This window comes from Periplaneta americana, chromosome 3, assembly GCF_040183065.1.
Source record: "Periplaneta americana isolate PAMFEO1 chromosome 3, P.americana_PAMFEO1_priV1, whole genome shotgun sequence".
NCBI classification, from domain to species: Eukaryota; Metazoa; Arthropoda; class Insecta; order Blattodea; family Blattidae; genus Periplaneta; species Periplaneta americana.
The window spans coordinates 156,701,860-156,718,566 of record NC_091119.1 but is presented as its reverse complement, the minus strand read 5'-3'; the positions used below and the strand labels follow the sequence as shown (position 1 = coordinate 156,718,566).

The 16,707-nt window shown below is 35.6% G+C and overlaps 2 protein-coding genes across 4 annotated transcripts in view; both read right to left on the bottom strand.

Moving 5' to 3' along the window:
* Nucleotides 1-923: 923 nt before the first annotated feature.
* On the bottom strand, nucleotides 924-9,341 carry LOC138697066 (uncharacterized). Its single transcript, XM_069822661.1, has 4 exons — nucleotides 9,109-9,341; nucleotides 7,607-7,758; nucleotides 4,422-4,631; nucleotides 924-1,231 (listed from the first exon to the last, which is right to left on the bottom strand). The coding sequence occupies exons 1-4, from the start codon at nucleotides 9,339-9,341 to the stop codon at nucleotides 924-926; spliced, it is 903 nt and encodes a 300-aa protein (XP_069678762.1).
* Nucleotides 9,342-15,349: 6,008 nt separating this feature from the next.
* The window catches only part of Pex1 (peroxin 1), a 39,756-nt gene continuing 38,398 nt past the window's right edge, over nucleotides 15,350-16,707 (bottom strand). For 2 of the 3 annotated variants that reach the window (XM_069822113.1, XM_069822115.1), the window contains one exon: nucleotides 15,356-15,585. In XM_069822113.1, the coding sequence (XP_069678214.1) occupies nucleotides 15,504-15,585 (82 nt within the window). In that variant the 3' untranslated portion in view covers nucleotides 15,356-15,503. Of the gene's footprint in view, nucleotides 15,586-16,707 lie in introns of all 3 variants that reach the window. The other variant, XM_069822112.1, reaches the window with a different exon arrangement.

The window sequence follows — 16,707 nt, the reverse complement described above, 5'->3', positions numbered from 1 at the left end:
CACATGCTTACATAATTAACACGAGTAAGATCGCCATTTAATCAATTATTTAAATTCTTAATTCTCAATTTGAATTGATTAACTGTTCGGCAATCTCTGGCATGACGAGATAAGGAGTTCCATAGGCGAACAAATTGCTACGGTAAAAGAGAATGAACAGAAAGAAGTACGGTGACGAGGAATGGATAATAAAGCCTGATGTTGATTCCGCAATGTTGTAAGGTATTCAAAGTGAGTTCTCAGATATTTTGCAGCAAAAGTGAGCAATATTCTAAATACGAGTAGAACAAATAAAGAATGTGCTGTTCTCCGCTCCTTTAGAAGGACCCATGAAAGAGCTTCAAAAGATGGCGTTATATGGTCAAATCTACGAATATTGCAGATGAAGTAGACACACACATTATGAACACGTTGTAGTCTTTAAGTTAAATTGACTGTTGTATTTATAAAGAGACAATCGCAGTAATCAAAATGGGGCATCACTATCGATTGAATAATGTTTCTTTTTATGGAAAGAGGCAGACAATTTCGCAAATGATTTAGAGAGTGGAGCAATGAAAGTACTTTCTTACAGATGTGAGTTACTTTGCTATTCCAATTTAGACCTCTATCCATTAATAATCCAAGATTTTTTACAGTGTTGCTATAATTAATAAATGACTCATTTATTGACAGTTGCCGTCCCTTGTAAGAAAATTAAATGTATAAATAGCGGAAACAGCTCTGGAATGGAATCGCCAGGGAACTAGGAAAAGAAAAGAGGAAGAACAAGGAAGAGAATAGTATTGGATAAAATAAGATGACAAGGAAGTTCACAGAAAGGTTATATGTTTTACGTAAGAGAGAAAACAATTATTGAAGGTAACAATAAAATTAGTGCAAACTGTATCATTCTGTTTTATTCTTTGTGAGAACCAACACTGTCATTCATTATACAACTTTACACCATCCATAATCCTAACGGAATATGGGACATTATGAAATGATGAAGTTCTTTTAATATCATTTTTTATTAAGATGTTTTTCACGAGATTGTGTCGATATTTCAGCCATTTTCTCTGAACCAGAAATTCTGTAAATATATCTTCTTTACTCGGGAGATGTGCGTTCAGGAAATTCACAATTCTCTGCCATATATTAGCTTTGCTATGCTTCATGAGCCAGTGACGTGAGCACAGCAAGCATTCCACTTCAGTTACAGCAATGACACTTCTGTCTTTCAGGTTTTCCCCTTCAAGGAAAGAATTGCGATATTGAATACATTTGTCAACTGATAATTTGCATAAATTAGCAGTAATGTTTGAAGAGTACAGAAGAAACGGGATGATGTCCACTTTTATAAACTTAGTAGAGCATGTTTAAGTTAAAATCTAATTCTAAAACATTTTCTTGAATTTCAAAGAAAAATTTTACGTATAATCCCCATTTTAATTACTCCCTCTGTCCCATAATAATTGTCCGCTACGCTTTTATTTCTTGTCCCATAATAATTGTCCGATATCCATAATTTTACACTGGCGTTTACATAGGAGCAAAATGAAACACGTGAATAATACAACTGTATTACTCCAGAATCATTACAAAATTGTCACTCAATTAGCAAAAGAAAAAAATTATTAATCCGGGATCTGTATAAATTGGCCAATCATTGAGCCAAAAAAAGAACATGATTACTACTTGCACAACTTTATGACCCCAGGATCAGTACAAATTGGCTAGTCATTGAGCCGAAAATAAATACACCTAGGAGTGCAACTTTATTAACTCCAGGAATAGTACAAATTGACCAAGAAGTGAAAGAAAGAAAAACATTCTCCCACGAGTAAAGACGAAAAAACTGCCTGTTAAACCGAGAAGGTTGTCATTCCAACAGTTAGCGTAGAACCACAGATCTACTGCTGCAGTAGCCTCATCGTAAATGTTCCGTGGACACTCCAAGCGAGATGGCAGGTTGTTGAGGTGGTCCAGGTGCCCCTTTTGCATATGGGGAATCTTGTTGTTCCCGTCATTGACTTTCATTATTTCAATGAGATGGGACTGCAAAGTGAGGAAGACGTTGTTGAGCTTGTCGCGTGTCAGCTGAGAGAAAGCTGTTTGAAGGCGGAGATCAACTCATCAATAGTTTCTGGAGCTGACTGATGCTGGAGAGACTGAATTGCCCGGAAGTAACCCAGATCTAAAACATTCATATCCAGACTGTTTGGCCTTTGGCACACGAGTTCCAAAGTGATTCCACTGGCTGCTGCAGTGTCCATCCAGGTGCGGTCATTGGGAGCGATTTGCGGACGCGCATTGTCCTGCTGAACTGACACCTGAATTCTCCCTGTGCGCGATCCAGGAGGCCATTTTGCATTTATTGCTGGGATTAATTTGGTAATGAGCATGGATCCACTTTCCAAAGATTGCTGCCCCCATTGCCAAATGCAGCGTGCTGTTCTTTTACTGATATGAAATTTCTCGGCCGCACCTGTTATGGCACCTTTCTTCACTACGTCAGCCGTACTGTTTTTCAACAAAAACTCCTATACCGCCTGCCGTTCACTGTCTGTAAGGTTCTTGCTACCCCTATCACTCACTACCGCCAGTCGTGTTCCCAGGATGTCGATGTCTGTTCAAACGTACGTACTCACGCCAGGAGTATGCTCTACTAACGATTTCCAGCTTGCTTTGCTACACTGGTTTGTATACAGTGCCATACCGGTGAGTTGAAAACCAATACCCACTTTCGGTAATCTTCTGGGTGGTGTGTGTTGCTTGTCTCAATAAGATCACGTTATTGCTCTGCATAACCTTGTACACTGATCTACTGCGCTTCTCCTCATGCGTGCACTTCTCGTTTGCCCCATCGTCTGTAATTACTGTAATACCAATTCGGCATACGGGACAATTATTATGGGACAGAGGGAGTAATTAATAAACAGTAGTGAAATTTAGAAATAACGTGTATGCAAGCATACATTCTCAAATAAAAGTCAACAACTAAATAACTAAGCATTAATTAAGAGTATTCAGAAGCCAACCACAAAGATTCAGAACTTACTGAGACTTGGTAGAATACCTGGTGTCTATAAAATATTTTGTGTGTGTGAAAAATGTTACATTGGCCAGACGGGACGCACCATTATGCAATGCTGCAAAAAACATCAACACAGCATAAGACTATACGCGTATTACTCTGATAAGTCGGCAGTAGCACAACACAGCTTGGAAACCGGCCACAAAATAGATTTCGGCACTATCACCATCTTGGACAAGGCATCGGGTTACTGGGACCTGTTCTTCAAGGAAGCCATTGAAATCCAACGAGATGACAATAATTTCAACAGAGACAGAACCCTACAACTGAGTGCAGTGTGTAAACCTGTAATCAACACACTTTGACCAATCAGAACACGGTGTCGGGACTAGGAATTAGTTCCTGATTGGCCTGCAGTGGGAAACGCTACTGATCGCATATATACTGGCTAGACATGGTCCCACGGCACTTCAATCACTGAAGAAGATGGCAGAGCTAGTCATCGAAAGCTTGGAAGCAACAATCCAACTCACCTGGTTGAGAACCCAAGAAGAATTATTTCATCATAAAACATCAACAAAAAACGCTTTTAATTAACGCCTAATGAATGTACTACTGTCTATAAAAGGTACAACAGTTTTTTTTGTTCAGCAATGGTGAGTGCTTGAATCTACATTATTCAAGCATTTTCATCTAAAAGTGATGCGCTGAAGCTGTAGTTCTTTTTTCCTCCACCTTAGTGTTGTCATTGATGCACCATTGGATGCGAACTACGTAACACCACGATAATAATGATGATGACGACAATGATGTTGATGGTTAATGGAGCAAATGTGGTGTGCAGGTAGGGGAAACAGGAGTATCCGCAAAATCTACTTACTACCAAGTACCATTTTTGTCCACATCAAATTCCACTCGGATCAATTGAGATGCAAAAGAAAACTGTCACATGATCATTATTAAAATTACCATCCACTCTGTGTTGGTATTTAACAAATTAATATAAAAGTAAAGAATATATTGAAAATACAACACAAGAACATTAAGAAAATGCTCATGGAATATGTGCTTACACATTATGTCGATAGAGCGTGAGAACATTTTCGTTATGCTATATAAAAATACAATCGCAAACCAACACAGACATGTATTATTCTTTCAACAGGTTGTTTCAGGTACCTAATAAACTGGATTTCATTCCTTATTTTATCTGGCGGACATGTTCTCTTCGTCCAAAAAACTCAATTCTACTACAGTTCTGAAACCAAGCCATATTTCCTCATACTAGTACATGCATGTTTCCAAAAATTTATTTCAAATAACAAAATTCAAACTTCGGTTACAATTGAACATCCCCAGTTTTCCCTCATACTTTTCATTTTCATTAATGAATCTATTTCCATACCAATTGCAAAACATCCTGCCTTTTCCAAAAGACACACTTGCATGAAGTACACTTGCAAATGCTCGTTAACTCCCAATGGCATGTCCTCGGAATGAAGACGAAAACGATTACGTCCATTATTTTCATGCCCAGCAAGCTCCATGTGTTCGATCACCCTGCACTGGCCATTTAGTATGAAGTATACGAAGTTTATTTTGCCCCGACCATCACCTAAGGAGGATGATATAACAATGATGTACATTTGATGTCACTTAAAGATTCAAACAACTACATAATAAACATATAGAAGTCTGTAAATTTCTGTATGAGATTTGAGAAGAATCGAAAAAGGTAAAATTCGCGTTCAATGCAAATAATTATGGCAGCTGGCTAAGAGCTTTGGAGCACTTTTACCCTGGACCAATACCATGATCGATTGGCCAACTTTCCACAAGTGATGGGACACGATTGAAAAATAATTTCAAGAATACGCTATTTTTATACAAAAATAGAAAAATAAGCATGCAATGCAAATAAATCTTAAAATATGCAATCATATGCACTAACAAATATGTGTTGATTACTATTGTCATGATAATCGACAAAAACCATGTTTGCATATGTTAAATTAATTTGCACGCAATATGCATTTTTCATTTAAATCTGGGCTCTAGTTATCATGCTGTAATATTTCCAGAATTATCTTTTATCTGATTGAGGATATTTCTATATTAATGATCATTGTTTTAAAATATTAGATTTTGCTAGATGGTAGTTCATTAAAATGATATTACTCAATATTGTTCTTTATCCCATAGACACTTTTCCTCAAGAGATGACCCTATCTTCTATAAAATGCTCACATAAACTGCATCATATTAAACTCATAGGTAAACACAAAAGAGCCATTTTTGAAAACAGTAGAGTAAATAAACATCTCACATTAGATGACACTTAATAATGAAAGGCATTCTCGTCTTTTAAGCTAGTCATTATCGGCCACAATATTATTTTTTATTTCTGCAAGGAAAAATTATTTTTCACTCTCTCCTGTCAAACAGAAATTACTTTTGTATGTTTAATGTTACTTATTCTTAAGATACAAATATTAAAAGCATCTGTGTAACAGTATAACTCAATATGAAATCTATTGTGATTGAAAGAAAATTCGTTATATATATTGTAAAGAATTTTTTGAAGAAAGTTCGTCTGTTTTATATAATTATAATATTACGAAAAAAGAAACAAGTAATACATTATGCAAATCTAGTCTTTCAGGTAAAGCTCCCTGTAAAGCAGATTTGAATAATTTCAAGGGAAAAATTGTTCTGGGGCCAGGTATCGATCCTGGGACCTCTGGTTGAACGTACCAGCGCTCTTACCAACTGAGCTACCCGGAAACTCCATCCAACACCGTCTCAACTTTTTCCTTTATATCCACACAACTCGTGTGGGCTGACGAAATGCCAGAGACCCACATCGAGTGCACACAAACTCTGCGTGACTTGGAATTGACAATTTTTCCCTTGAAATTATTCAAATCTGCTTTACAGGGAGCTTTACCTGAAAGACTAGATTTGCATAATATATACGTCACTGTGTATGTTAACAGAAAACCACAATTCCAAGTCACACAGAGTTTGTGTGCACTCGATGTGGGTCTCTGGTGTTTCGTCAGCCCACGCGAGTTGTGTGGATATAAAGGGAAAAGTTGAGACGGTGTCGGGTGGAGTTCCCGGGTACTCAGTTGGTAAGAGCGCTGGTACGTTCAACCAGAGGTCCCGGGATCGATACCTGGCCCCGGAACAATTTTTCCCTTGAAATTATTCAAGTAATACATTATGTTTAAAAATCATCAAACATTAAGATTTAAGTACTTCATATATAGGTGGGTACATATAGTGTAGAGTTGTTGTCCAGAGTGCGCCATAGGATGATGGATCCACGCTACACCAGCAATGAGATGAGATGATGATAGAGATTTTTTGGGATGCCACAGGGAGACTGGAGCACTCAGAGAAAGCCTCAGTGTGTTACCTGGACTATGGGCTTGCCCAACACAAGTCATAAATCAGGGGTATGCTGGGGATCGAACCCAGATCCAGGGATTATGATTCAAGTGCTGTAGTCACTGAACCACTGTGGCAGCTTATATATATATATATATATATATATATATATATATATATATATATATATATATATATATATATATAGGCGTTATTATAGAATAGTTTTTATTTATAGTCCTAGGTTTATTGCATTTACTATTTAAAGATTTACGTTTATTTTATTTTATTTCATTTACTTTTATTTTATTTTATTTCATGTAATTGTAATTATTGTATATTATATATCACTGCCACCAGGTGTATACCCAATTGTAGTGTTAATAAATACATACATACATTTTTATTTTTTTTTATTTTATTGGGTTATTTTACGACGCTGTATCAACATCTAGGTTATTTAGTGTCTGAATGATATGAAGGTGATAATGCCGATGAAATGAGTCCGGGGTCCAGCACCTAAAGTTACCCAGCATTTGCTCGTATTGGGTTGAGGGAAAACCCCGGAAAAAACCTCAACCAGGTAATTTGCCCCGACCAGGAATCGAACCTGGGCCACCTGGTTTCGCAGACAGACGCGCTGACCGTTACTCCACAGGTGTGGACCATACATACATATATATATATTGAGCTACGCCGAAGTTCAATCCACAGCACCAGATCAAACCCCTCTCCTCCAGTGTTTTTCCTCTGTGGCCTGACTCCAAGTTGGGCATATTGTTGACATTTTTATATTAAATCAACTGTCATTATACAAGGAGCGCACTCAGTTAAGTGACTTGGTGACTAGGATTCCACAGTAATATGCACTGTTGCTCGAAGAATCTACGTAAAGATTTTTTTTTTTGGTCCTATGGAATACATCTGTTATGGTAACAATTAATATTAGAGGAGAAAAATTCGCTCCGGCGCCGGGGATCGAACCTGGGTCCTTGGTTCTACGTACCAAGCGCTCTAACCACTGAGCTATGTCGAAGTTCAATCCACAGCACCAGATCGAACCCCTATAATATTAATTGTTACCATAACAGATGTATTCTGTAGGAGCAAAAAAATAATAATCTTTATGTAGTTTTATATGTATATATAATTTTGTCCTTCTCATAAACAGTCCTACTCACATTCTTTTTGCATTACCTAATATTGTCTCCTGTGGTCCATATTTCTCTAGCTTTGACAGGTTGCAACATTCTTTCAGCTGATCATTATCTAATGCAGAAAAATATGGGAATATTTTCATAGCTTCTAGACATCGATCATGGTGCTCCTGGAGAGACTTCTGCAATGCACTACAAAGTAACATTCTTTATTAAATCTAACTACCTACGAGTAGACCACTTTTCAGAATTAATTAGATAAACAGTTTTCATTTTTCAATAAAAATTAGCTTCCAAAAATTCTTCTTTCCATCTCATTTAGAATCACTAACTACTCACAGACCACTTTCCCAAATTTCAATTTCTATGCGTGCCTGCAGAAAAAATGCTTAATTAATTATAATACAGTAAAGTTGTCATAACTTTACTTCTGCTGCTTATCTGCTACATAACACACTACTCTAATAATTATATCAAATGATTTTCTGTTACTTCCGATATGTAACATTTTTATAATATGTTTATAATTTACAATAATAATAATAATAATAATAATAATAATAATAATAATAATAATAATAATAATAATAATAATAATACCTCCTTACTTATGGCTTTTAGAGAACCGGAAATTCATTGCTACCCTCACGTAAGTCCACCAACAGTCCCTATCCTGAGCAAGATTAATCCAGTCTCTACCATCATATCCCATCTTTCTCAAATCCATTTTAATATTATCCTTTCATCTACGTCTCGGCTTCCCCAAAGGCCTTTTTCCCTCCGACTTCCCAACTAACATTCTATATGCATTTCTGGATTCGCCCATACATGCTACATATCCTTCCCATCTCAAACGTCTGGATTTAATATTACTAATTATGTCAGCTGAAGAATACAATGCGTGCAGTTCTGCTTTCTGTAACTTTCTCCATTCTTCTGTAACTTCATCCCTCTTACCCCAAATATTTTCCTAAGCATCTTATTCTCAAACACCCTTAACCTCTGTTCCTCTTTCAAAGTGAGAGTCTAAGTATCACAACCATATAGGACAACCGATAATATAACTGTTTTATAAATTCTAACTTTCAGCTTTTTCGAGAGCAGATTTGAATGGTAAAAAGCTTCTCAACCAAATAATAACGGACATTTCTCATATTTATTCTGTGTTTAATTTCCTCTTGAGTGTCATTTATATTTGTTACTGTTGCTCCAAGACATTTGAATTTTTTCACCTCTTCAAAGGATAAATTTTCAATTTTTATATTTCCATTTCTTACTATGTTGTGGTAATAATAATAATAGGCTAATAATAATCATCATCATCTTCATCTTACCTTACCTGTAACATTGTCAAAGTATAGTTTGATAAAAGATTGATAATTATTTGAAGTTCGTTAATGACCAAAGAGCCTAACCAATGACACGAGTTTAGGTAAAGTGTATTATTGTGATTACTGTCACATTCATTAAAAAGAAATAGAAAATTAAGAACAAATCCGTATTTTTTACTGCCATATGAGCATTATATTATTTCAAAAATACCTATCCTGTGCTTCTGGTGCCAACTTGTTGGTTACAGTATCTTTATCAGCACTCTTTGAACTAGGTTCCAATGCTGTCTTATCTTCTTTCACACTCAGCTGAAACCTAACAGTTTTCTTGTTAGTTAACGTTTCTTTTATATCAGCAACTGATGTAGGAGATTTTAAACCACTGTTATTTTCAGTTACTTTCTTTACATCTTGCAGCACTTCATTTGTAAATGAATGATGCATTTCTGAACGGAATTTAAATCTCCCTCAACCTTGTAATTTCCACCATACATAATACTGCACACTGTAGACCGGAGCCAAGCGTCAGGTTAGGAACCTGGTTACTTACTTGTTTGATCAATACACTCAGAAACGCTGTTATTGATTATAAGCTTATTATCTTACAAATAAGCATATTGTCATTGATAATGTTTAATAAAATTAGGTTTAATTATGTTTGTTTAGTTTTAACTGTGCATAATATTGATATGTAATGGGGTTTCATACAAACTTCAATATATTTAACATGACTATATTCAGAACAACAGTTTCGCTATGAATAAGACAAATGAATAAGACAGGCAAGCAGAGAGACACATTGGGAAAATCAATCATTGGATAGGTATGTGTGTTGTAAACATACCGAGATAAAATTCTTTGTAACAACCTTCTTTTACATCATAAGTTATGTAAGAAACTGAAAAGCACACAGTAACTTCCCAATAAAATGAACAGTAAATTTTATTTTGATGTGGCTGCACATTTATATTTTTTCTCCCTTAACATAGTAATTCCGGTTTAATTATTTAATTCAATGCAATAAACGCATAATTTTTTTTAGATTTTCTAAGTTATGTCAATTATGCAAACTTTTCACTTTAAATTATTATTTCCAAGTAATTTTGTGGCACCTAGAAGTTTTAGAATGGTGCATACACACATTTCCAGCATATAGGTATTAAAATTCTCTTCATTACATCATCATGTCTATTTCCTGTCAAAATTCATTTTATAAATGCAAATACAAAAAAGAGTAATTAGAATAATAGTAGATTCCAAATCTAGGGAATCGTGTAGGACTATTTTCAAAAAACTACAAATAATGCCCATGGCTTGTCAGTATATCCTTTCATTAATAATCTTCCTCGTATGCAATCGTGAAAACTTTGTAACTAATTCAATAGTTCATAGCATAAATACAAGTCAAAAAATGACTTTCATACTCCATCGGCAAGTCTATCGTGCTATCAAAAAGGAGTGCATTATATAGCAGTAAAAATTTTTAATAGCCTCCCTATCGATATAAAAAATGAAACTCAAAACATAAAATTATTTAGGGCCAAATTAAAGAAGTACCTAATTTCTCACGCCTTCTATTCTGTAGGTGAATTCATGACATTCAATAACACTTCATGAAATTGATACTAGAACTTTGTGTTGTACTAGTAGACTATATTGTAAATCTCGTCTGTATATATTTCATCTAGACTGTGACTATAAATTAAGATTTTATAATAGTATTAAGTTTTTTGACTTGTTCCATATTCTAGCTGTAAGCATGTATGAATACCATGGAATGTTAATAAATACAATACAATACAATACAACTGAAGTGTGATTAATGTAATATGTAACTAGTCAGTTATGTATACAATTGAGGGGGAAAGGAACTGGCCACCCTATCCAATTATCTCCTGGCTTAGTTGCCGCATGAGTGATGTCTTATTGGTGTCACTTATGAGGTTCAAACCTGTCTACGGACAATTGACTAAACAACAACAAACATCCGAAAAGTGCAATTTGTTGTAAAACATCTTGAGGTCAATCTTTTTTACATCACAGTATTTTCTCAACAATATTGAACACAATGAAGTGGAAGGTAAGGTACTGCTTCAGCGCGTGCGCACACATATCTCCCTCTCCCTCTCTCGACAAGTTGTATTTAGGTCAAAGCTGTAAATCTCAATACCTGTCACTGGAAAAATTATACTTACCAAGCTTTATAATCCTTTATTCACTAAATATAAAACTGAACATTACTTTAATAAATACAAGGAGCTGTTAATGTTCATAAATTATGAAAAAGTAAAGACGGTAAAAAGGATATTTAGGAAGGTTTACAGTTCAGGAAAAATAATAATATGCAAAATGTTTCTCCATTATTATATTCTTCTTAAAATGCTACACAAGAATAAGAATTGCAATCTGACCTGTGAATAACCTGACAAAAATTAATGACATCTGAACTATCTTTATAGTTACAGAAAGATACATAAGCAAAGGATCATAAGATTGATTTGAATGATAGGAGATGAAGTGAGACATAATGGGATATGGTGGTACAGGATAAAGTATATTTCATCTTGTTCAGTACATATACACCACAAAATAACACATATGCTCTATGACATGAGATCTTTATTGATAGATTTACAAATCAGATGAAAGGAATGGAAGACATAATACTAAGCACAGGGTGCTCTCTTGATCATTTCAGTTCTTGAAACAAATTGATCATGAATGAAGACAAATTTGCTTCGTAAAAATATTTGTACATAAATAAGGCTACAGATATCACACACCTCAATTTTAATTACTTTTTTTAAACACTTTAACTAAATATATCGTTTTATTAAAATGAAATCCCTGTCCGTACAAAAATTTACAATTCTTATAATTTATAAGATAAAATAAAATTATACAACATATCATTTCTTAATATGTATTTAATACAGATACTGTCTCATAATTAGTAATGTCTAATGTCAGTCTTGAAACAAAATTTTAGGTTTGGAATATAAAGTATATACACGCTTTCACGTGTTAATTAATTAGCTTACCTTGTTAACTAGTTTCGGCCGGGGGACCATCTTCAGAACTGAGTGGTCTTTGCACCTTCTGATTCCGTTTCCTGTGGAGCTATGTTTGTGTAATGTGCAGTCAAATAGTGTGTGTGTGTGTGTGTGTGTGTGTGTGTGTGTGTGTGTGTGTGTGTGTGTGTGTGTGTGTGTGTGTGTGTGTGTGTGTGTGTGTGTGTGTGTGTGTGTGTGTGTGTGTGTGTGTGTGTGTGTGTGTGTGTGTGTGTGTGTGTGTGCTGAAATTGAATTGTGAGTTGAGGATTTGATGTAGGCGTGTTTTTGTGTCTGTATATTTCGTATTGTTCTAGTGTGTTTAGTTTCTGGTTTTTCGGTTGGAGATGTAGAATTTCAGTGTCTGTGTCTATGTTGCTGTAGGTGTGGTTGGCATTTGTGATGTGTTCTGAATATGTGAAAGTGTTTTGTGATTTGGTTATGGCTGTGATGTGTTCTTTGTAACGTGTTTGAAATGATCTGCTTGTCTGTCCTATGAAGAAGTTGTTGTGCTTGTCTGTCCTATGAAGAAGTTGTTGCAGCTATTGCATGTGAGTTTGTATACACCTGTGAGGTTGCATTTGTTTGTTTGTGGGTTGAGATGCTTTTGTAGCGTGTTTTGTACACAGGTGTATACAAACTCACATGCTGCAACAACTTCTTCATAAGACAGACAGGCAGATAATTCCAAACACGTTACAAAGAACACATCACAGCCATAACGAAATCACAAAACATTTTCATATATGCAGAACATATCACAAACGCCAACCACACATACAGCAACATAGACACAGACACTGAAATTCTACATCTTCAACCAAAAAACCAGAAACTAAACACACTAGAATAATACGAAATATACATACAAAAACACACCTACATCAAATCCTCAACTCACAACTCAATTTCAGAACACACCACACATTAATTGATTGCACATTACACTACACAAACATAGTCTCACAGGAAATGGAATCAGAAGACGCAAAGACCACTCTGTTCTGAAGATGGTCCCAGGCCGAAATTAGTCAACAAGATAACCTAATTAATTAACACATGAAAGTATATATATATATATATATATATATATATATATAACAGAGTGTTTAAAAAATACGGGGCATAATTTCAGGTATGTATTTCCCACATGTAGACAATCAAAATAAAGCATTTCCGGACACATGTTGTAATGAACTATTTTGATTGTCTACATGTGGGAAATACATACCTGAAATTATGCCCCGTATTTCTGAAACACCCTGTATATATATATATATATACTTTACATTCCCAAGTGATATAGCATTAAAAGTTGTGTAATCAAGATGTACAAAATTTTAGGTTGAAGTTATTGTCACAAGAAATTAATCTAATCTTCAAAGTAAAGGCCATTAGATTCTGCCACCTTTTCTGAGAGGTTTGTTATCCCACGATGGTACCAGTTTCTGGTTTTTAATGCAAAGAATTCGGTGATACCTATTTCAACCTCTTTCAAGTTCTGGAAATTTCTTCCATGTAGGAAGTGGGTCACGGATCGAAACAGATTGTAATCTGAAGGCGCAAGATTAGGGCTATATCCCGGGTGAGGTAGTAGTTCGATTCCTGAATTTTTTCCCTTAGTTTTACAAGTGGTATGGGATCTCGCATTGTCCTGTTGCAAGAGAATTCTATTTCGATTAACTAATGTCAGGTACCACTCTCTCAAAACTTCATGAACTCGTTGTAGCTGTTGAGAATAAAGATCCGCATCGATTGCAAGTCCATTTGGAACAAACTCCCAATGAATCATACCTTCAAAATTCCACCAGACACATAACATTACTTTGGAGCTGAACCAATTTTGTTTAACGACGACTTTGGCAGACTGATGGGTATCGACCCACTGTTTTGAGATGTCAGAGTTGTGATAATATACACATTTTTCATCACATGTGACAATTCTCCTGAATTCATCCATGGGATTAGTGATAGACAGACAGCCACTCTGCATTGAGCTTGTTGAGGTGCCAATTCATGAGCTACAGATCTACAATTTCTGTATGACTTTCTAAGCAACTTTATATGGCGATGTATTATTATCTTTTGAAGCATCAAATTTTTCTGACAACCTACAAGTACTTTTCTGTGGGTTTTCTCCCAAGACTCTATACTTTATGTCTTCCAGGACGTTATAAATCTTTACTGTCTCCTTTTCCATCACTGAAACACTGAAACAATTATTGTGCTACATCAGGGATGTCAAAGCACCTACACTGCGTGTTCTTGAGACGCACAAGCCTATTGGGTACGTTCTACAATGTCAGATGTTAAAGGTGAATAAAGATTTGACCAAGATAGCTGAGTGAAAATGACCAGAAATAAACCAAGGCTAGATATCATTTAATATATTGTGGCACCAGTCTGGATTGCTCTGGTTGCCTCAGGAGTGTGCGCGCGCATCTAGCGAGAAGAAAGGAGTGGGGAAACGGAAATTCGAGCTTCAGTAGGAGCTGTAGCGCGGCACGGAGCGAGGGGAGGAGAACTACGGTGATGGCGCAGAGTGGAGAGAGCAAGGTAAACATCTAGAAGCGTATTTCTCTCGAAGATTCTGAAAGCCACGCGAATCAAAGATTCCAGAACGTGTGGTTTAGTAATAAAAGCGCGAGTGGCCGACAGTCAGTGCCTTAGTCGACTGAGCTATGCCAGAAGCCAAACCGATATTAATTATGAGACGATCTAATACAAGGCTAAAGGACTTCTCGTTGTTAAAAACAGAGAGTAAATAAAAAGTTTTACAAAACTGCCTCATTATACATTACTACATGCACAAAATTATTCTTTACATTTCAAAACTCAATATTTCATAATTTTTGTACTATTGATATACTGGGTGTTCATTTCAAAGTGTGTCATGACGTCACTGTTGTGAGTCAGCGATTTGAAGTGAGTTTCAGCTTTTATGTCAGAGAAGTTGCTTATTAACCAAGGTGTTCAATCTGAACTTGAGAACGTGTACGGTATAACTTGAACGTTGTAGCAACAGATGGCGGTCTGTACGGTCTGTGTGCTACCATAACCTCTTTCGAACTGTGTTTTGCGCAGCCAAGTCGTACGCAGGGTATTTGTTATCGGTTGTGTACGGTAACATTCCACAATACAAATCAAATGCTCCGTATCCATGTTGTCCGTCGAAGTTAATGTCAACAAATACGTAAATAATCGTCTTAACCCTCTCCACATATCCCGACAGTAAGAAAAAAACCCACCTCAGTACATGTTTCCAAACAGTTCACATTCCTGCCACTACCAGCGTTACCGTACATATCGGTAAGTACTTTTCAGAATGAACGCCATACTTGCTAGGCAACTTCTCTGATACATAGGTTATACACCTCTGCAGAAGTGTAGGAAGATTGAATTCTCTAGGCTCATCGACTAGCCATATGACGGCATACAGCGAGCCATGACACACTTTGAACTGAACACCCAGTATACACTTTAATCAACAAAAAGAATTTAACAGCAGAAATAAGTAACAATAATAACGAACAAATAATTCTATTTTACCACTGCATTAAGCCAACGTTGCTCTTTGAGGCATAGAAGCCATGTCTTCAGGAGAGGTTCCACCATGTGACCTCTCGAATTTTTCGTAACTGAAAGGATAAATTATTAAATAAATTGTACATTTTTACGAAACATACAACAAAGTGAATAAGTGAGTGATTAAGAGAAACTTCGTCAGAGTGCAGATGTGTGTGGAACATAATGAAAAAATACCAGCAGTTTACATACCAAAATTATTTTGTGGCAAGTTGTAAAGAAATAAATCAAGACCGAAAAAAATTATGCAGTGATTTAATTTTTTTTCATTGGATATGAAATAAATTATTTAACGACATGTCCCTAACAATTTTGCAAGTAACTTCAAGAATACGTATTCTCTTATTTAGGAGAACATCGACTTAGGAAACTATAAATTGTTCAAACTGCATACACCTTCTGGAGATGTATTGTCACAATATTTTTTGTTCTCTGAAAATATCAGGAAAAAAATAAATTGCAGCTAAGGAATTATATGTTTGGAGCATGTGATTTACATAATATAACGGAGTTGTCTTTGGTGATCTAGTGGTTACAGATTTTACAAATGGATCCGAGGTCTGCTGGTTCAAAATCCAGCCGAGAGCAATGGATTTTTTAAGATTATAACATCTGCAATAACTATTTATGCAACAAGTTGCGAAATGATAGTGTTTTAAGTTCGAGAAATGAAGATTGTCCAATAACCAGAAGAGAAAATGGACATAGCGAGTGCATAAAATGCTAGTTTCGCATGTGTTTTATACAAGATTTTTTTAGACAGTCACTCAAGAATTCCTAATGTATTTATATTTTAAAGAGAATAAAATTGTTGATTCTTTCTCTCGCAATGGCGAACTTCTGATTTTAAAGATGAAAGAATACAGTAGCATGCAAATTAATCCGAACATGACAAATTTTTACATTTTCTGTCATTGTTGGCCTCACAGCTGCTCATACTGCTTTAATTGACACCTGTAGTACGTGTAATTCCATTGTTGAAGGTCTGTCATTAATTTTTTTATAATATGTGACATTTTGCCTGTCATTTTGTACTTATAAGCATTTCAGTTGTGTTGAAGACAATACTGCAATCCTGTGTACATTCTGTCGTCTTCACAAATGGATACAACTCCACGAAAATGGTCTAAAATTATAATATTAGCAGAGCATTCTTCTATGACACAGAGGCAAAT